Raw genomic sequence first — 21,337 nt, 5'->3', positions numbered from 1 at the left:
TGTGTGTGTGTGTGTGTGTGTGTGTGTGTGTGTGTGTGTGTGTTTGTCTGTGTGTGTGTGTGTGTATGCGTGTGTGTGTGTGTGTGTGTATGCGTGTGTGTGTGTGTGTGTGTGTGTGTGTGTGTGTGTGTGTGTGTGTGTGTGTGTGTGTGTGTGTGTGTGTGTGTGTGTGTGTGTGTGTGTGTGTGTAGGGTAGCCTATCTGTGGTCTGTAGAGTGTGGGCCTAACTTTGTGCAAGCAGTATAATTAGATTAAACAGACTATCTTAATCACTCACAGAGTACAGTGTCTTAATGCCCAATACAGTGTCTTATAAGCCCATGTGGGCTGGTCATCGACACTATAATAATCAAATCAATCAAATCACAGAGTAGACCAACTAAATCACTTACAGAGTAGAACCCAGGTCGTCTGCAATCTTCTCCCCCCCCCCCTCCCCCTCTCCGCTACCTCTCTGATCAGGTGACTTCAGGGCGTGACTTATACTCTCTACTACTTTCTCTGTCTATCGCTCTTTGCTCTCTTTATATCCTCTCTCTTTGTCTCTCTCACTCTGTGAGGCTGTCTAGGGAAATAGGAGAGAAGTGTTCTGCTCTCTTACAGACAGAGATCACTTTAGAAACATGGCAGTGTTCGGAGGAATCAGGTGTGTGAAGTACATCATGTTTATCTTCAACTTCTTCTTCTGGGTAGGTCTACTTAACTTAGCTTGAGTGTGTGTATGTGCAGTGGCGTAAAGTACTTAAGTAGAAATACATTAAAGTACTACTTAAGTAGTTTTTTGGGGTATCTGTACTGTACTTTACTATTTATGTTTTTTACAACTTTTACTTTACTACAGTCCTAAAGAAAATAATGTACTTTTTACTCCCTACTTTTTCCTTGACACCCAAAAGTACTTATTACATTTTAAATGCTTAGCAGGACAGGAAAAGTGTCCAATTCACACACTTATCAAAATAATACGTGGTCATCCCTACTGCCTCTGATCTGGCGGACTCACTAAACACATGCATCGTTTGTAAATGATGTCTCAGTATTGGAGTGTGCCCCTGGCTATCCGTACATTTTAAAAACAAGAAAATGATACCGTCGGCTTTGCTTAATATAAGGAGTTTTAAATTATTTATACTTTTACTTTTGATATATTTAGAACCAAATACTTTTAGACTTTTATTCAAGTAGTATTTTACTCGGTAACTTTCACTTTTACTTGAGGAACTTTCTATTTTGGTATCTCAAGTATGACTTTTGGGTATTTTTCCCACCACTGTGTGTGTGTGTGTGTGTGTGTGTGTGTGTGTGTGTGTGTGTGTGTGTGTGTGTGTGTGTGTGTGTGTGTGTGTGTGTGTGTGTGTGTGTGTGTGTGTGTGTGTACAGTGCATTTGGAAAGTATTCAGACCCCTTTACTTTTTTCCGCATTTTCTTTGTTACAGCCTTATTATAAAATGGATTAACTAAATAAAAATTCTCATCAATCTACACACAATACCCCATAATGACAAAGCGAAAACACTTTTTTGGACATTTTTGCAAATTAATGAAAAATAACAAACAGAAATACCTTATTTACATAAGTATTCAGAACCTTTGCTATGAGACTCAAAATTGTGCTCAGGTGCATCCTGTTTCCATTGATCATCCTTGAGATGTTTCTACAACTTGATTGGAGTCCACCTGTGGTAAATTCAATTGATTGGACATGATTTGGAAAGGCACACACCTGTCTATATAAGGTCCCACAGTTGACAGTGCATGTCAGAGCAAAACAAAGCCATGAGGTGGAAGGAACTGTCCGTAGAGCTCCAAGACAGGATTGTTTCGAGGCACAGATCTGGGGAAGGGTACCATTGAAGGTCCCCAAGAACACAGAGGCCTCCATCATTTTTAAATGAAGGAAGTTTGGAACCACCAAGACTCTTCCTAGAGCTGGCCGCCCAGCCAAACTGAGCAATCGGGGAGAAGGGCCTTGGTCAGGGAGGTGACCAAGAAACCAATGGTTACTCTGAGCTCCAGAGTTCGTCTGTGGAGATGGGAGAAACTTCCAGAAGGACAACCATCTCTGCAGTACTCCACCAATCATGCCTTTATGGTTGAGTGGCCAGACCGAACCATTCCCCAGTAAAAGGCACATGACAGCCCCCTTGAAGTTTGCCAAAAGGCACCTAAAGACTCTCAGAGCATGAGAAACAAGATTCTCTGGTCTTATGTAACCAAGATGGAACTCATTGGCCTGAATGCCAAACTCCACGTCTGGAGGAAACTTGGCACCGTCTCTACGGTGAAGGATGGTGGTGGCAGCATCATGTGGTGGGGATGTTTTTCAGCGGCAGGGACTGGGAGACTAGTCAGGATTGAGGGAAAGATGAACAGAGTAAAGTACAGAGAGATCCTTGATGAAAACCTGCTCCAGAGCCCTCAGGACCTCAGACCTCAGGACAATGACCCTAAGCAGACAGCCAAGACAACGCAGGAGTGGCTTCGGGACAAGTCTCTGAATGTCCTTGAGTGGCCCAGCCAGAGTCCGGACTTGAACCCGATCGAACATCTCTGGAGAGACCTGAAAATAGCTGTGCAGCGACGCTCCCCATCCAACCTGACAGAGCTTGAGAGGATTTGCTTGTATCGTCATACCCAAGAAGTCTCAAGGCTGTAATCGCTGCCGCCAAAGTTGCTTCAACAAAGTAGTATGTAAAGGTACTGAATACTTATGTAAATATGATATATACATTTTTTTAATTTCTAAAAACCTGTTTTTGCTTTGTCATTATGGGATTTTGTGTGTAGATTGATTAGGAAAAAGTGAAGGGGTCCGAATTCTTTCCGAATGCAGTGTATGTGTGTGGGAGTTTGTGCGTGTGTGTATGGGACAGAGAGTAAAGAGAGTTTCACAGTCAATATACAAGCTCCCAGTATTTTATTGGGTAAACCACCAACGTTTCGGCATCAGTGTGCCTTCACTGTGCCTTCTTCACCCTAAAGTGGTTTACCCAATACATTACTTGGAGCTTGTATATTGAGTGTGCGACTCTCTTTGCTCATTTTTATAGCATACAGTTAGTCAGCATCTCTACCAACTTTTTTGGGATGCTCGCCAGCTCATGCTTTTTATTGGACAGACAGACAGACGGATAGAATATAGTGTGAGAGAGTATAACTGAGTGCAACTGTTGCATGTACCAACCTGCTCCTGGTGTAATGATAGCCTACTCTCAACAGAACAACAAAAGACAGAGGCTAGCCCATTAATCACATTCAATGAATTATTAGATTGTTCTCTACAATATTACAACCTTAATATGCTTGTACTTAACAATGTTGATTAAATAAGAGCATTAGTTTATTGTGACCATTGCTAGTTTAGACCGTGTAGCTCTTGGTTGCATATTTTGGCAACTGGCAACTGAAAACTGGAACCTACTTTTTTCGTGGAGGGTAGATATTGGAATTCAGTCTGTTAGCTTTTTTTAAAGGATAATATATATATATATAGGCTCAATTATGTTTTGTATTCTGCAGATTTAATTTAGAAAAAGCCCATGTTATCACAAGCGAACATGAACCACTAGCTAGCTTGTCAGTTGACGTTCGAAGTCAGAGCTGTTCTGTTCTATTTAGCAGCGACCACATTTTGACCATGGCCATAAAAACATTATATTCTCTCTAATCACACTCAATTCTATGTGTAAATCATTGGTAACTTTTGAACTACATAGGGTTTGGACTATTGTTTTTCAGATACAATGTTCTATTGAATGAAACAGTCATTTTATGGGTGAACACTAGGCTTGTGCAGTGTACCGTATACTGGGGTATTTGGAAAAAGCCACAGGATGGTTTTTCAATACTGTCAACACGTTTTTTTTGTACATTTGAATATTTGTAGATACTTTTAAGTAAATACCTGCAGTCAACTTGTGCAATACGTTAGGAGATAAAGAACATTGCATTCTTAATTTCACCTGTCACGTTAATATGAAGCTTATGGTAGTCCCCAGTCACATGTCACTTAGTGTTTGTTTACAAGCATACAACAGAGACCGGAGCCTTGTGAGTCACTCTGTTGTACAGCATGAGCCAGGTGATCTAATTACAGTTTGGAATTCACAACTAATTGTTTGCGAGCTAGACATCTTATAACTATCAAAGTAACTGTCTAAAATGTGCTAAATGCTCTGCAGTTTTGCTAATTTAGTAGCTAGTTAGCTATCTAGTTAAGTGTTTAGCTTCTTCCAAAATCAAGCATTTGTTTGGTAACAGTAGAGAATCCCCTCCTGGATCAAGAGCCTTGCTGGCTAATATTTGTTTTGTGCATGCAGCAAACTGATTAGCATTTTTGAGTTACGTGTATAGTTTAGGTCAGAAACTGTATGAAATGTTTGCAATGTGCTCGTTAGCATTCTTTATGGGATTTTACATGTACTTGTTAGCATTGCTAACTTTCGGATTACAGAGTGTCAGTGGGGTTTGAGAACAGCGCCCCTTGTGTTCAGTACCGGTATTCCTGAATATGCCGGGATGGCATAAGGTCGGTATGAAGGTATAACAATCTGGATACCGCCCAAGACAAGTGAACACCCTACATTCTCTTCAAATGGAGAACAAAGCATGAGTAATCTACAGACTCACTGAGTTTACTTGGCCCTGTTAGGTTTGGTCTGATCAGACTTGTTATCCACACTGCAGAACAAGCACTAGTGATGCACAGGTCAGCTGTTTGTTCACCTGCACCCACTTCCAACCGCTAACAACCCATCCGCAACCGCCCAACTATGTGATAAAGTGAAAACGGGAAAGATTTGATTTGCAAAATTTCCAAATGACATCAGATTTACAGATTAAGTAAATGAAAAGCTGTTTAAACAAACCCGACATGTTTTTGATAAAATTTCAGTTTGGCTTGGATGCATATTTTGTGTGGTTGAACTACTATTTGCTTTTATGATGCTGATAAAGATAGCACCACCACCACCACCTCCACAGACAGTACCTAACCACACATTCTATCAAGGCACAAGGCGAGACCCAGGAGGCAGATGGTTGGAGTCTTAAAATATTTATTAATCCAAAAAGGGATAGGCAAGAGAATGGTCGTGTACAGGCAAAAAGTCAAAACCAGTTCAGAGTCCAATAGGTAACGAAGGGCAGGCAGATTCAAGGTCAAAACCGGGAGGACTAGCAAAAGAGAATAGAAAAGGAGTATGGGGAAAACCACGCTGGTTGACTTAACTAAACATACAAGACGAACTGACACAGAGAGACAGGAAACACAGGGATAAATACACTGGGGAAAATAAGCGACACCTGGAGTCGGTGGAGACAATCACTGGGACAGGTGAAACAAATCAGGGCATGACACATTCATTCTCTCAAGATGCTGAAAGATAGAAATCATATTTCTCCACTCCACACATTTGGTGTATAATTTTACTGCAATAAATACTTCATTCTGCAGGAGTTAATATTAGGCCTACAGTGCCTTCAGAAAGTATTCACACCCCTTAACGTTTTCCACATTTTCTTGTGTTACAAAATTGGATTAAAATGTACTTGATTGTCATTTTTTGTCAACGATCGACACAAAATGCTCCAATGTCAAAGTGGCAGAAATATTCTAACATTTGTATATGAAAAAATATATATATCTTGATTCAAACCCTTGCAGTCCTCTTTTGGCTGTGCCGGGTGGAGATTATAACAGAACATGGCCAAGATGTTCAAATGTTCATAGATGACCAGCAGGGTCAAATAATAATCACAGTGGTTGTCGAGGGTGCAACAGGTCAGCACCTCAGGAGTAAATGTCAGTTGGCTTTTAATAGCTGATCATTCAGAGTATCTCTACCGCTCCTGCTGTCTCTAGAAAGTTGAAAACAGCAGGTCTGGGACAGGTAGCACGTCCGGTGAATAGGTCAGGGTTCCATAGCCACAGGCAGAACAGTTGAAACTGGAGCAGCAGCACGGCCAGGTGGACTGGGGACAGCAAGGAGTCATCAGGCCAGGTAGTCCTAAGGCATGGTTCTATGGCTCAGGTCCTCCGAGAGAGAGAAAGGAAGGAAGAAAGAGAAAGAGAGAAAGAGAGAAAGAGAGAGAATTAGAGAGAGCATACTTAAATTCACACAGGACACCGGATAAGACAGGAGAAATACTCCAGATATAACAGATTGACCCTAGCCCCCCGACACATAAACTACTGCAGCATAAATACTGGAGGCTCAATGTAGACTATAGATAGGAATTGCACAATAATTATACATTCATGGATTTTAATACATTGTTTTCGCTTTATTCAACCCGCCCCCCACCACCTGTCCTTCAGCCACACAATATTTCATGACCCTAAACTTACCCGTGCATCACTAATGCTGATACACTCATACATACACACACCCTGGAGCAGATCACTATTCTCCATCGTGGCTAAAGTTAATAATTAGACTGAGGAGGCGGTTTGAGGAATGTGTGTGTGTGTATGTGCGTGGGGGACAGGGACATACAGACAGACGGATATAGCGTGAAAGAGTGCGAGTGCAACTGTTGCATGTACCAACCTGCTCCTGGCTTAATGATACTCTCAACAATAAATACAAATCTAGTCAGATGATTGAAGATGCCACATTTTTTTATTTTAAAGACAAAATTGGTGAGAATCGGAGTAACCCTAGGAAGTTGTTGCACTCCCTGAAACAGTTGGGATATAGTGATGAACAGAAATCAAATTGCAAAAGCTTGGGTCTTGAGGTCAATGTGGAAATCACGTTTGACAAGGAAGTGGTAGCTGACAATCTCCAAACTTTTTTCAAAACAGTTGCCTCAAATTTGGTTAAGAAGCTACCTGGTTGTACTGGAGTGTATGGGAAGGGTCAGGTCTTGGGCTATTACTCCAAGTGATTGCCTTTTCCTTTACAGCAGTGTCTCAGGCTGAAGTTGTCAAGAGACTGTCTGAACTAAACTGCTCTAAAGCTACAGGCCTCGACAATATCCCTGAGAGGTTTTTAAGAGATGGAGCTAAACTTATTGTCCCTTGTGTCACTCATTTAACCAACATCTCTATTGAGCAGGGTAGAGTCCCCACGTATATAAAACTAGAGTGATCCCTATCCACAAGAAGGGCAGCAAAACAGACAAGGGAAACTATAGACCTGTATCCATTTTGAGTGTGCTGTCTAAATTGCTTGAAAAAGTAATGTATGAAAGATTGAGGAATATACCAGCAAGAATAATCTTTAATATGAACTACAGTCTGGTTTTAGAATGTCCCAAACCACGGATAGATGTATATTGTTTTTAACTGACTTTATCAGGAAAGAAGTTGACTGGGGGAATATCTGTGGAATGGTAATGCTGGATCTGCAGGCGTTGATATGGTTGATCATCGTATCAAATCAAATCAAAGTTTATTTGTCATGTGCCCCGAATACAACAGGTTTCACCTTACAGTGAAATGAAATTTCTAAGTAAAAAATATTAAAAATAATAAACAAATACTAGGTATTAGGTGAACAATAGGTAAGTAAAGAAATAAAAACAACAGTAAAAAGACAGTGAAAAATAACAGTAGCGAGTCTATAACAGGAGCGTGGCTTTATAAAGGCCCGGGTTAGTCCGGCTGATTGAGGTAGTATGTACATGTAGATATAGTTAGAGTGACTATGCATATATGATAAACAGAGAGTAGCAGTAGCGTAAAAGAGGGGTTGGGGATGGGGGGGGGCACACAGTGCAAATAGTCCAGGTAGCCATTTGATTACCTGTTCAGGAGTCTTATGGCTTGGGGTAAAAACTGTTGAGAAGCCTTTTGTCTTAGACTTGGCACTCCGTTGTGCTTGTCATGTGGTAGTAGAGAGAACAGTCTATGACTGGGGTGGCTGGGGTCTTTTAGGGCCTTCCTCTGACATTGCCTGGTATAGAGGTCCTGGATGGCAGGCAGCTTAGCCCCAGTGATGTACTGGGCCGTATGCACTACCTTCTATAGTTCCTTGTGGTTGGAGGCCGAGCAGTTGCAGTACCAGGCAGTGATGCAACCAGTCAGAATGCTCTTGATGTTGCAGCTGTAGAACCTTTTGAGGATCTCAGGACCCATGCCAAATCTTTTTAGTTTCCTGAGGGGGAATAGGCTTTGTCGTGCCCTCTTCATGACTGTCTTGGTGTGTTTGGACCATTTTAGTTTGTTGGTGATGTGGATACCAAGGAACTTGAAGCTCTCAACCTGCTCCACTACAGCTCCGTCGATGAGAATGGGGGCGTGCTCGATCCTCCTTTTCCTGTAGTCCACAATCATCTTCTTAGTCTTAGTTACGTTGAGGGATAGGTTGTTATTCTGACACCACCCAGCCAGGTCTCTGACCTCCTCCCTATTGGCTGTCTCATCATTGTCAGTGATCAGGCCTACCACTGCTGTGTCGTCTGCAAACTTAATGATGGTGTTGGAGTCATGCCTGGCCACACAGTCTTGGGTGAACAGGGAGTACAGGAGGGGACTGAGGACGCACCCCTGAGGGGCTCCAGTGTTGAGGATTAGTGTGGCAGATGTGTTGCTACCTACCCTCACCACCTGGGGGTGGCCCGTCAGGAAGACCAGGATCCAGTTGCAGAGGGAGGTGTTTAGTCCCAGGATCCTTAGCTTAGTGATGAGCTTTGAGGGTACTATGGTGTTGAACGCTGAGCTGTAGTCAATGAATAGCATTCTCACGTTCCTTTTGACCAGGTGGGAAAGGGCAGTGTGGAGTGCAATTGAGATTGCATCATCTATGGATCTGTTGGAGCGGTACGCAAATTGGAGTGGGTCTAGGGTTTCTGGGATAATGGTGTTGATGTGAGCCATGACCATCCTTTCAAAGCACTTCATGGCTACGGATGTGAGTGCTACGGGTCTGTAGTCATTTAGGCAGGTTGCCTTCATGTTCTTGGGCACAGGCACAATGGTAGGTTCATGCTCTACAACATTCGTAGAGTACGACCCTGCCTCACACAGGAAGCGGCGCAGGTCCTAATCCAGGCACTTGTCATCTCCCGTCTGGATTACTGCAACTCGCTGTTGGCTGGGCTCCCTGCCTGTGCCATTAAACCCTACAACTCATCCAGAACGCCGCAGCCCGTCTGGTGTTCAACCTTCCCAAGTTCTCTCACGTCACCCCGCTCCTCCGCTCTCTCCACTGGCTTCCTGTTGAAGCTCGCATCCACTACAAGACCATGGTGCTTGCCTACGGAGCTGTGAGGGGAACGGCACCTCCGTACCTTCAGGCTCTGATCAGGCCCTACACCCAAACAAGGGCACTGCGTTCATCCACCTCTGGCCTGCTCGCCTCCCTACCTCTGAGGAAGCACAGTTCCCGCTCAGCCCAGTCAAAACTGTTCGCTGCTCTGGCACCCCAATGGTGGAACAAGCTCCCTCACGACGCCAGGACAGCGGAGTCAATCACCACCTTCCGGAGACACCTGAAACCCCACCTCTTTAAGGAATACCTAGGATAGGATAAAGTCATCCTTCTACCCCCCCCCCCTAAAAGATTTAGATGCACTCTTGTAAAGTGGTTGTTCCACTGGACATCATAAGGTGAATCCACCAATTTGTAAGTCGCTCTGGATAAGAGCGTAAATGTAATGTAATGTAATGTAAATGTAGTCTGCTTGAAACATGTTGGTATTACAGACTCAATCAGGGACATGTTGAAAATGTCAGTGAAGACACCTGCCAGTTGGTCAGTACATGCACACGTCCTGATAATCCGTCTGGCGCAGCAGCCTTGTGAATGTTGACCTGTTAAAACTTCTTATGGATCAAATCCCGTTAACGGGATCGATTTGACAACATCTGGTGAAATGGCAGAGCGCCAAATTCAAATTAAATTATTAGAAATATTTCACTTTCATACAATCACAAGTACAATACACCAAATTAAAGCTTTACTTCTTGTTAATCCAGCCACCGTGTCAGATTTCAAAAAGGCTTTACGGCGAAAGCAAACCATGCTATTATCTGAGGACAGCACCCCATCAAACAAACACAGACAATCATATTTCATCCCACCAGGCGCGACACAAAACTCAGAAATAACGATATAATTCATGCATTACCTTTGACGAGCTTCTTCTGTTGGCACTCCAATATGTCCCATAAACATCACAAATGGTCCTTTTGTTCAATTAATTCTGTCGTTATATATTCAAAATGTCCTTTTATTTAGCGCGTTTGATCCAGAAAAACACCGCTTCCAACTCATGCAACTTGACTACAAAATTTCTAATAAGTTACCTGTAATCTTTGTCAAAACATTTCAAACAACTTTCCTAATACAACTTTAGGTATTTTTTAACGTAAATAATCGATCAAGTTTAAGACGGGATAAACTGTGTTCAATACAGGACGAAAACAAAGTAGAGCGAGCTTTCAGGTCGTGCGCCTCTAAGAAACAGTGCACTTCACTCGACCCTCGTTCTGAACTGCCCTACTTCTTCATTTCTCAAAGGGAAAACATCAACCAATTTCTAAAGACTGTTGACATCCAGTGGAAGCGATAGGAACTACAAGCAAGTGCCTTAGAAATCTAGATCCCCATAGAAAACCCATTGAAAAGAGAGTGACCTCAAAAAAAGAATCCTGGATGGTTTTTCCTCAGGGTTTCGCCTGCCAAATAAGTTCTGTTATTCTCACAGACATCATTCAAACAGTTTTAGAAACTTCAGAGTGTTTTCTATCCAAATCTATTATGCATATCCTAGCTTCTGGGCCTGAGTAGCAGGCAGTTTACTTTGGGCACGCTTTTCATCCGGACGTGAAAATACCGCCCCCTAGCCTAGAGAGGTTAAAGGTCTTACTCACGTCAGCTACGGAGAGCGTGATCACACAGTCGTCCGGAACAGCTGATGCTTTCATGCATGCCTCAGTGTTGCTTGCCTCGAGCGAGCATAAAAGTGATTTAGCTCGTCTGGTAGGCTCGTGTCACTGGGCAGCTCGCGGCTGTGCTTCCCTTTGTAGTCTGTAATAGTTTGCAAGCCCTGCCACATAAGACAAGCATCGGAGCCTGTGTAGTACGATTCAATCTTAGCCCTGTATTGACGCTTTGCCTGTTTGATGGTTCGTTGAAGGGCATAGCAGGATTTTTTATAAGCTTCCGGGTTAGAGTCCCGCACATTTCATTTTTTGTTTGTAAGCAGGAATCATGCGGATAGATTTGTGGTCGGATTTACGAAATGGAGGGCGAGGAAGAGCTTTGTACATGTCTCTGTGTGTGGAGTACAGATCTAGAATTTTTTTTCACTCTGGTTGCACATTTAACATGTTGATAGAGATTAGGTAGAACCGATTTAAGTTTCCCTGCATTAAAGTCTCTGGCCACTAGGAGCGGCGCCTCTGGGTGAGTGGTTTCCTGTTTGCTTATTTCCTTATACAGCTGACTGAGTGCGTTCTTAGTGCCAGCATCCGTCTGTGGTGGTAAATAGACAGCCATGGAAAGTATAGCTGAAAACTCTCTAGGCAAATAGTGTGGTCTGCATTTTATTTATTTTATAAATGTATGAAATGAAATGAAATGTATGAAATGTATACATTCACTACTGTAAGTCGCTCTGGATAAGAGCGTCTGCTAAATGGCTAAAATGTAAAATGTTATCACAAGATACTCTACTTCAGGTGTGCAAAATCTAGAGACTTCCTTAGTATCATGCTCTACAAGTGAAAAGCCTTTGGTTTTAATAGCAGGGCCATTGACTGGGTTAAGTCCTAAATGGTGTATGTTAATGGAAAACATTCTAGTGCAAAGGGGATTAGCTGTGGGGCCACAGGGAGCATCCTTGGCCCTCTTCTATTCCTACTGTACATTAACAATATGAAATCAGCCTGCTCTCGTCATTTGTTTTTGTATGCTGATGACTCTGCTCCACTGGTGTCCCATGAGAACAAAGCCTCAGAAGAAGAGATCCTTAGTGCAGAGTTATCCAATATCAGTAAATGGCTTTCAGATAATAAAATTAAAAAATGATCCGCATCTTAAAAACAGAGTCCATCTTATTTGGTTTCAGAGTAAAGCTTGCAGGGTCCCCTGGTTTTAGTATCAAAGTGTGCAACTCAGTGGTTACACCAAAAACCTCAGTCAGCTACCTTGAGTCTGAACTGGATAGATACCTGACTGTTGAGACTATTGGCCTAAAGCAAGTGTCAAACTCATTCCACGAAGGGATGATTGTCTGCGGATTTTCACTCCACCCTTGTACTTGATTGATTAATTAAGGTCACTAATTAGCAAGGATCTCCCCTCACCTGGTTGTCTAGGTCTTATTTGAAAGGACAAAACTAAAACCCGCAGACACTCGGCCCTCCGTAGAATGAGTTTGACACCTGTTGTGGAAAATTACATAAAGAATTGTTACATACATAACATGCTATCCAGTGTTTTACTGCTTAAAGAATAGTCTCGTTATATGCTAGTGTTTTTTCTAACCTGATACAAACTTGTCTTTGTGTGACTTAGTCATAAGACTGGGCGTATAGCTAAGATCCGTTTAGATGCGACCTCAGCATGTGAGACATCCTGTGCGTTTACTATCTGCAGGAAGTCAGCTATGTGGAACCTTGCAGGTAGGATCATTATAGTGTGAACTGTGAGAGAACGCTGTTATACTGTTGAGCCCTCGTGCTATCAACCTCGGGCTACCTTAATCTGCACAGACAAACCAAGCCTTTTACACTATATTCCACCCCTGTTTCCACACATCTGCTAAACTGCCACATAGTCAAAAGAGGTTGTACTTTTTCTATGAAAGCAGAGACTCGTATAAGGGCACAAGGCGAGACCCAGATGCAGACACAGGAGGCGAATCATTTGAGTCTTTGATATTTATTATATCCATAAGGGGTAGGCAAGAGAATGGTCGTGGACAGGCAAAAGTCAAAACCAGTTCTGAGTTGAGGAGGTACAGTGTGGCAGGCAGGCTCGAGGTCAGGGCAGGCAGAATGGTCAGGCAGGCGGGTACAGAGTCCAGAAAACAGGCAAGAGTCAAACACAGGAGGACTAGTAAAAGAGAATAGAAAAGGCAGGAGCACGGGAAAAACACACTGGTTCACTTGGAACATACAAGACAAACTGGCACAGAGAGATAGGAAACAGGGATAAATACACCAGGGATAACAAGAAACACCTGGAGGGGGTGGGGACTATAATAAGGACAGGTATAACTGATGAGGGTGTGACAACCCGACTATGTTTGTTAAGCTTTCAACTCTGAACCATTCCTGGCGAAGGTGGATTGCATCATTTTTGCAAATCTAATAATATTGTTGTTTTAAGAATCTGCAGTCTCTCTTCCTATAGAATTTCTCTGACACACATCTGCCCTAAATGTTTTAACAAAGATAAACCACAAAATTACATTCCTAGCTCTGACCTTAAAATATCTAGAGCTGCTGCTTTCAAGAAATCCCGCTATGCCCTCTGACGAACCATCAAACAGGCAACTCATCAATACAGGACTAAGATTGAATCGTACTACACCGGCTCCGACGCTCGTCGGATGTGGCAGGGCTTGCAAACTATTACGTACAACAAAGGGAAGCACAGCCGCGAGCTGCCCAGTGACACGAGCCTACCAGACGAGCTAAATCACTTCTACAGTGGCAATAAAAAGTATGTGAACCCTTTGGAATTACCTGTATTTCTGCATAAATTGGTCATCAAATTTGATCTGAACTTCATCTAAGTCACAACAATAGACAGACATAGTGTACTTAAACTAATAACACACAAATGATTGTATTTTTCTTGTCTATATTGAATACATCATTTAAACATTCACAGTGTAGGTTGTAAAAAGTATGTGAACCCCTAGGCTAAGGACTTCTCCAAAAGCTAATTGGAGTCAGGAGTCAGCTAACCTGGAGTCCAATCAATGAGATGAGATTGGAGATGTTAGTTTGAGCTGCCTTGCCCTATAAAAAACACAATTTGTTTTTTGCTATTCACGAGAAGCATTGCCTGATGTGAACCATGCCTCGAACAAAAGAGATCTCAGAAGACCTAAGATGAAGAATTGTTGACTTGCATAAAGCTGGAAAGGGTTACAAAAGTATCTCTAAAAGCCTTGATGTTCATCAGTCCACGGTAAGACAAATTGTCTATGAATGGAGAAAGTTCAGCACTATTGCTACTCTCCCTAGTGTGTCCGTCCTGCAAAGATGACTGCAAGAACACAACGCAGAATGCTCAATGATGTTAAGAAGAATCCGAGTGTAAATACAGTCTACGAAATGTAAAGTATGGTGGAGGGAGCATCATGGTTTGGGGCTGCTTTGCTGCCTCAGGGCCTGGACAGCTTGCTATCATTGACGGAAAAATGAATTCCCAAGTTTATCAAGACATTTTGCAGGAGACTGTTAGGCTATCTGTTCGCCAATTGAAGCTCAACAGAAGTTGGGTGATGCAACAGGACACCGACCCAAAACACAGAAGTAAATCAACAATAGAACGGCTTCAACAGAAGAAAATACGCCTTCTGGAGTGGCCCAGCCGGAGTCCTGACCTCAACCCGATTTGAGATGCTGTGGCATGACCTCAATAGAGCAGTTCACACCAGACACCCCAAGAATATTTCTGAACTGAAACAGTTTTGTAATGAGGAATGATCGAAAATTCCTCCTAACCATTGTGCAGGTCTGATCCACAACTACGGAAAATGTTTGGTTGAGGTTATTGCTGCCAAATGAGGGTCAACCAGTTATTAAATCCAAGGGTTCACATACTTTTCCCACCCTGCACTGTGAATGTTTACACAGTGTGTTCAATAAAGACATATAATTGTTTGTGTGTTATTAGTTTAAGTAGACTGTGTTTGTCTATTGTTGTGACCTAGATGCAGATCAGATCAAATGTTATGACCAATTTATGCAGAAATCCAGGTATTTCCAAAGGGTTCACATACCTTTTCTTGCCACTGTATGCTCGCTTCGAGGCAAGCAACACTGAAGCATGCATGAAAGTGTCAGCTGTTCCGGACGACTGTGTGATCACGCTCTCCGTAGCCGATGTGAGTAAGACCTTTAAACAGGTCAACATTCACAGGGCCGCAGGGCCAGACGGATTACCAGGACGTGTACTCCGAGCATGTGCTGACCAACTGGCAAGTGTCTTCACTGACATGTTCAACCTGTCCCTGACTGAGTCTGTAATACCAACATGTTTCAAGCAGACCACGATAGTGCCTGTGCCCAAGAACACGAAGGCAACCTGCCTAAATGACTACAGACCCGTAGCACTCACGTCTGTAGCCATGAAGTGCTTTGAAAGGCTGGTCATGGCTCACATCAACACAATTATCCTAGAAACTCTAGACCCACTCCAATTTCATACCGCCCCAACAGATCCACAGATGATGCAATCTCTAATCATCAAATCAATAATTTGCACTCCACACTGCCCTTTCCCACCTGGACAAAAGGAACACCTACGTGAGAATGCTATTCATTGACTACAGCTCAGCGTTCAACACCATAGCACCCTCAAAGCTCATCACTAAGCTAAGGACCCTTGGACTAAACACCTCCCTCTTCAACTGGATCCTGGACTTCCTGACGGGCCACCCCCAGGTGGTAAGTGTAGGTAACAACACATCTGCCACACTGATCCTCAACACTGGGGCCCCTCAGGGGTACGTGCTTAGTCCCCTCTGTACTCCCTGTCCACCCATGACTGCATGGCGAAGCATGACTCCAACACCATCACTAAGTTTGCCGATGGCACAGCAGTGGTAGGCCTGATCACTGACAATGATGAGAGCCTATAGGGAGGAGGTCAGAGACCTGGCAGTGTGGTGCCAGGATAACAACCTCTCCCTCAACGTGATCAAGACAAAGGAGATGTTTGTGGACTACAGAAAAAGGAGGACCGAACACGCCCCCATTCTCATTGACGGGGCTGTAGTGGAGCAGGTTGAGAGCTTTACATTTCTTGGTGGCCACATCACCAACAAACTATCATGGTCCAATCACACCACGACAGTCGTGAAGAGTGCACGACAATGCCTGTTCCCCCTCAGGAGAAGGGGGTATTTGGCATGGGTCCTCAGATCTTCAAATTTTACAACTGCACCATCGAGAGCATCCTGACTGGTTGCATCACTGCCTGGTATGGCAACTACTCGGCCTCGGACCGCAAAGCACTACAGAGGGTAGTGCGTACGGCCCAGTACATCACTGGGGCCAAGCTTCCTGACATCCAGGACCTCAATACCAGGCAATGTCAGAGGAAGGCCAAAGAATTGCCAAGGACTCTAGCCACCCTAGTCGTAGACTGTTTTCTCTGCTACTGCATGGCAAGCGGTACCGGAGCACCAAGTCTAGGTCAAAAGGCTTCTTAACAGTTTCTGCCCCCAAGCCATAAGACTCTTGAACAGTTAATCAAATAGCTACCTGGACTATTTGCATTGTTCCCTCCCCCCTCTGTTTATTATCCATGCATAGTCACTTTACCTCTACCTACATGTACATATTACCTCAATTACCTTGTCTAACCTGTACCCCTGCACATTGACTCTGTACCAGAAGCCTCTGTACCGGAACCCCTGTATATAGCCTCGCTGCTGTTATTTTATTGTTTCTCCTTAATTATTTGTTATATTTCTATTTGTATTTATTTTTTCTTAACTGCATTGTTGGTTATGGGCTTGTAAGTAAGCATTTCACTGTGAGGTCTACACCTGTTGTATTCGGCGCATGTGACTAATTTCTGAAAACCTGTTTTTCCTTTGTCATTATGAGGTATTGTGTGTAGATTGATGAGGAGAAAAAAAATATTTATTCAATTTTAGAATAAGGCTGTAAATGTAACAAAATGTGGAAAAAGTCAAGGGGTCTGAATACTTCCTGAATCCACTGTATCTACTGTAGGAATCGAAGGATAGAGGCTAGCTGTGTGTGTGTGTGTGTGTGTGTGTGTGTGTGTGTGTGTGTGTGTGTGTGTGTGTGTGTGTGTGTGTGTGTGTGTGTGTGTGTGTGTGTGTGTGTGTGTGTGTGTGTGTGTTTTGTGTGGGTTGTCTCACCTGGCTTTCCTTGCCCTGGGATAGGTATGTGTGTGTATGATATCTAATATTTTGTGTCTGTGTTAGCTTGCAGGTACAGGAGTGCTGGCTATAGGGTTGTGGTTGAGGTTTGACCCAAAGACCAGAGGGCTGTTTGAAGGAGCAGAATCTCCCCATGTCTTCTTCACAGGTAACGCACACACATTTACACCCGCGCACACACACAAGCATTCACACACATACATGATCAAATATCACTGCAGGTGCTCTGATGGTGGTGTGTGTGTGTGTGCGTGTTTGTGTGTAGGTGTGTATATCCTCATAATTGCAGGGTCATTCATGATGGTTGTTGGGTTCCTGGGATGCTGTGGAGCGATTCAGGAGTCACCGTTTATGCTGGGGCTGGTGAGTTAACCTCTATACCTCCTCTCCTATCCTCTCCTGTCTTCTCTCCTCTCTCCTCTCCTGTCTTCTCCTCTCCTGTCTTCTCTTATCCTGTCTTCTCTCCTCTCCTATCCTCTCCTGCCTTCTCCTCTCCTGTCTTCTCTTATCCTGTCTTCTCTCCTCTCCTGTCCTCCCCTCTTTATCTTTCTCTTTGTAGTCAGTTGGACTGTTGACTGTTGGGGCTGATAGTCTGATACTCTGTAACTTCAGTATATCACTGGTTACAGAACAGATTCAAGGCCAGATCTCGGTCTCTCTGTCTTTCTGTCTCTCTGTCTCTCTCTCTTTATTCTGTCTTTTGATTTCTAATCCTCTTTTCCAAAATCCCTCCTCAGCAGTGGTTTGTGTCAGGGGGCACATACACACACAAAGGTTATATGCGTATCTCTCTCTTGCAGTTCTTCTTCTTCCTCCTCATCATATTCGCCATTGAGGTCGCCGCTGGAATCTGGGGGTTCTCCAACCAAAGCAAGGTGCCAAAACATGTTACATCCCCTGTTCTGTGTTACATTAAATCCCTTCCCCTGTTCTTCTCTTTGTTACATTAAAACCCTTTCCCTACGTTTTGTCACATTGCAACCCTTCCTCTACAGGTGGTTGATGACATCACTCAGTTCTACTTGGAGACATATCAGAACTACCAGAACACTTCACAGGACACACTGAGAGAGACACTCCGCCTCATACAGACCGGGGTAATAATGTAGTTAATGTGTTTGCTTGTGTGTGTATTGTCTAGGGGGTTGGGAGCAGAAACAAATACCTTCCACATAAAAACAATTGGACAAATAAGGTACCATTCTATTCTACCCTGTGTGTGTTACAGTTGGACTGCTGCGGACCAACAGGTTCCCCTGTGGACTTTGCCAAAGACACCTGTCCCCCAAGAGATGGGCTGGATAGCCTCATCACCAAGGTAACACCCTGATCTGTGATTGTGTTTGTGTTCAGGTGTTCCTCCTTCCACTTTGTGTAATGTCTACAGCCCCTTGGTGTGTGTGTGTGTGTGTGTGTGTGTGTGTGTGTGTGTGTGTGTGTGTGTGTGTGTGTGTGTGTGTGTGTGTGTGTGTGTGTGTGTGTGTGTGTGTGTGTGTGTGTGTATTGCAGAGCTGTCCTGATGCTATAGATGAAGTGTTTGACTCCAAGCTGCACATCATAGGAGGAGTGGGCATCGCTATTGGAGTCATCATGGTGAGACACACACACACACACACACAGCGAAACGGAAGACCATGTTAGCCCACAATGACCCATTACTGACATACAGATAGAAAGGCTGAAGGACAACCTCCCTACAATTGAGAACTCTTAATTTATTCTGCATTTCCCATTCTATTCCCCAGGTGTTTGGGATGATCTTCAGCATGCTGCTCTGCTGTGCCATCAGGAAGTCACGGGAGATCGTCTGATGATGTTATCATTACCATGACGATGCCTTTTAATGTTGCATGATGTCATTCCTAGTCACATGACTTTTGTTTACTTGTTGAGAAAGGTCGGCCTGAGAGCTAGCAGCTGCCAACCCACTGCCAACGAGTACTTTAGATCCCCTAACCTCTGTAACAAGGATCTGCTACACCTGGTGATCCAGGGGATCAGCCTGAGGACGGTGCTGCGCAGAATCACCCTGTATCCTAAACATCTACTCATGAAGTGATCTAGGTTAGCAAATCTGTGCAGTGCCTTTCTCACGCTGATCCTCTCTAACATGGAATCTGTCCAGTGCTCAGGTCGACACTCCTAAACCATCATGGTGATGTCACTGTTCACTGATTGGCCCTGTGAGGAACTGGTTCAGGAAGTGAAATAAACGTAACACATTTGTGATTTATGATGAATTAAGAGATCTATGAATAGTAGTCTAGAGGTGTCATAAAAAATGTTTTTGTAATATGAACACACTTTCAATTACCACAACTGCTCAATGATTTAAATTAAACTATTGATGGAATAATGCCATGACAATGTAAGCAACATATATTATATTAATGATTGTAATAATATTGTATTGTGATCACATTTCTACCAAAATAACATCTGAAGGACCAGGGACGGTCCTAAGACAACTCCCTATAGCAAAGCCACTCAAACTATACCATTCCTTAGCAATAGCCAATTAAATCAGCACAAGTTCCCAATGATATTGCAGGCTGTGGTCTGTGGTGAGCGTGGTTCTCCCGTTCTTTGAAATAGAGGAGCAGCTTGGTCGCTCCAGTAGAGTACAAGAACCCCTCTTTCTCTTGATCTCTCTTTCTCTCTCTCCCTCTCACACTCTCTCTCCTTCTTACTCTCTCCCTCTCTCTCTCTCCCTCTCCCTCTCACACTCTCTCTCCTTCTTACTCTCTCTCTCTCCCGCTCTCTCTCTCTCCCTCTCACACTCTCTCTCCTTCTTACTCTCTCTCTCTACCCAATTTGAAAACGCCTTGAAGTCTGACTCTTTTATAAAGCAGATTTTTATTGTTGCAGTCATTTTTACAGTATATTTAGATCTCTGTTAGATTACAGTGACTTTTATAACATCCATGCCATTTCACACTGGTCTGGTTGGTTGATGCACCAAAACAAATGAGCCAAATAAACTGTAACCTCTGATCCTAATTCTGGTCTTGTGTGTGTGTGACTGAGAGAGTAAAACATGTCTGTCAGCTTTCACAGCTTCCTGCTACTGTGGAAAATAACAACCTGATCTCATTAGCCTCTCCTTCTTTTATCTCTCGCTCTCTCTGTAATGAGTTACACGCACACATATACACATCTAAGTCCTCTTTTGGAAAGCTACAGAGCAGCGTCACAAGCTACACCTCACACACACCTTGCAATGATATTGTGTGTGTGTAGTTAGAGTTTAACTTGAGTGTTTAGTTCAGATCCATGTGGTTGGCTGAACCTCAGCCTTGGTAACAGTTGTTAGGGCTGAAACCGGTAAGACAGTTGGGCGTCAGCCTCCACACCCTTATAAAAGACCACACAGCAGTGTGTGTGTGTGTGTGTGTGTGTGTGTGTGTGTGTGTGTGTGTGTGTGTGTGTGTGTGTGTGTGTGTGTGTGTGTGTGTGTGTGTGTGTGTGTGTGTGTGTGTGTGTGTGTGTGTGTGTGTGTGTGTGTGTGTGTGTACATTAACCCTAACCATAGAGTGGTAATGTATGTTGCAATATAACACTCACAGCAACACTTAAAGACATAATCAAAACATGTCCAGATGGCTGAGACAGATACGTTTCATGTGTGTGTGTGGCACTAATATCAGTTTTAGGCTGCTCTTAGGCTATGTTTAGAAAACCATTTTCACAACAGATACTGTACATAGGCCTACTGAACTTTCATGGACACTGACTGACACTGCATGTGGTCTTAATAAAATGAATACACTCATGTTTATGTCTCTACTGTGATAGAACTGACCCATTCAAGTGTTCTGTATTTAGGAACAGAAGAATCATCAGGTTTTAATTGAAGAACGCACAGTCGACTTTGACAGTAAATAGATTTCATTGTGCTAATGTCAAATCAACAATGGTGGACTAATACATATAATTACATATTATAACTAATTTAGTAGGAACTCTTTGGAACAGTGGTTCCCAAACTTTTTATAGTCCCGTACCCCTTCAAACATTCAACCTCCAGCTGCGTACCCCCTCTAGCACAAGGGTCAGCGTATTCTCAAATGTTGGTTTTTGCCATCATTGTAATCCTGCCACACACACACACACACACACACACTATATGATACATTTATTAAACATAAGAATGAGTGAGTTTTTGTCACAACCCGGCTCATGGGAAGTGACAAAGAGCTCTTATAGGACCAGGGCACCAATAATAATATTATAATAATCAATAATTTTGCTCTTTATTTAGCCATCTTACATATAAAACCATATTTGT

General features: G+C 43.3%; 1 protein-coding gene across 2 annotated transcripts in view; it reads left to right on the top strand.

Moving 5' to 3' along the window:
• LOC106561241 (CD9 antigen) overlaps positions 1–20,049 on the top strand; it is a 22,745-nt gene extending 2,696 nt beyond the window's left edge. Inside the window, exons 1-8 of one of the 2 annotated variants that reach the window (XM_014124969.2) lie at positions 459–689; positions 17,095–17,197; positions 17,315–17,412; positions 17,850–17,924; positions 18,045–18,146; positions 18,278–18,367; positions 18,559–18,642; positions 18,795–20,049. In XM_014124969.2, the coding sequence (XP_013980444.1) occupies positions 624–689; positions 17,095–17,197; positions 17,315–17,412; positions 17,850–17,924; positions 18,045–18,146; positions 18,278–18,367; positions 18,559–18,642; positions 18,795–18,860 (684 nt within the window). In that variant the 5' untranslated portion in view covers positions 459–623 and the 3' untranslated portion in view covers positions 18,861–20,049. Of the gene's footprint in view, positions 1–458; positions 690–17,094; positions 17,198–17,314; positions 17,413–17,849; positions 17,925–18,044; positions 18,147–18,277; positions 18,368–18,558; positions 18,643–18,794 lie in introns of those variants that run through there. The other variant, XM_014124968.2, reaches the window with a different exon arrangement.
• Positions 20,050–21,337: the final 1,288 nt, after the last annotated feature.

The sequence above is a fragment of the Salmo salar genome, chromosome ssa17 (genome assembly GCF_905237065.1).
Source record: "Salmo salar chromosome ssa17, Ssal_v3.1, whole genome shotgun sequence".
Lineage (NCBI taxonomy): Eukaryota > Metazoa > Chordata > Actinopteri > Salmoniformes > Salmonidae > Salmo > Salmo salar.
Note: the sequence above shows the minus strand (reverse complement) of the source record. Positions and strands in the feature narration are given on the sequence as shown.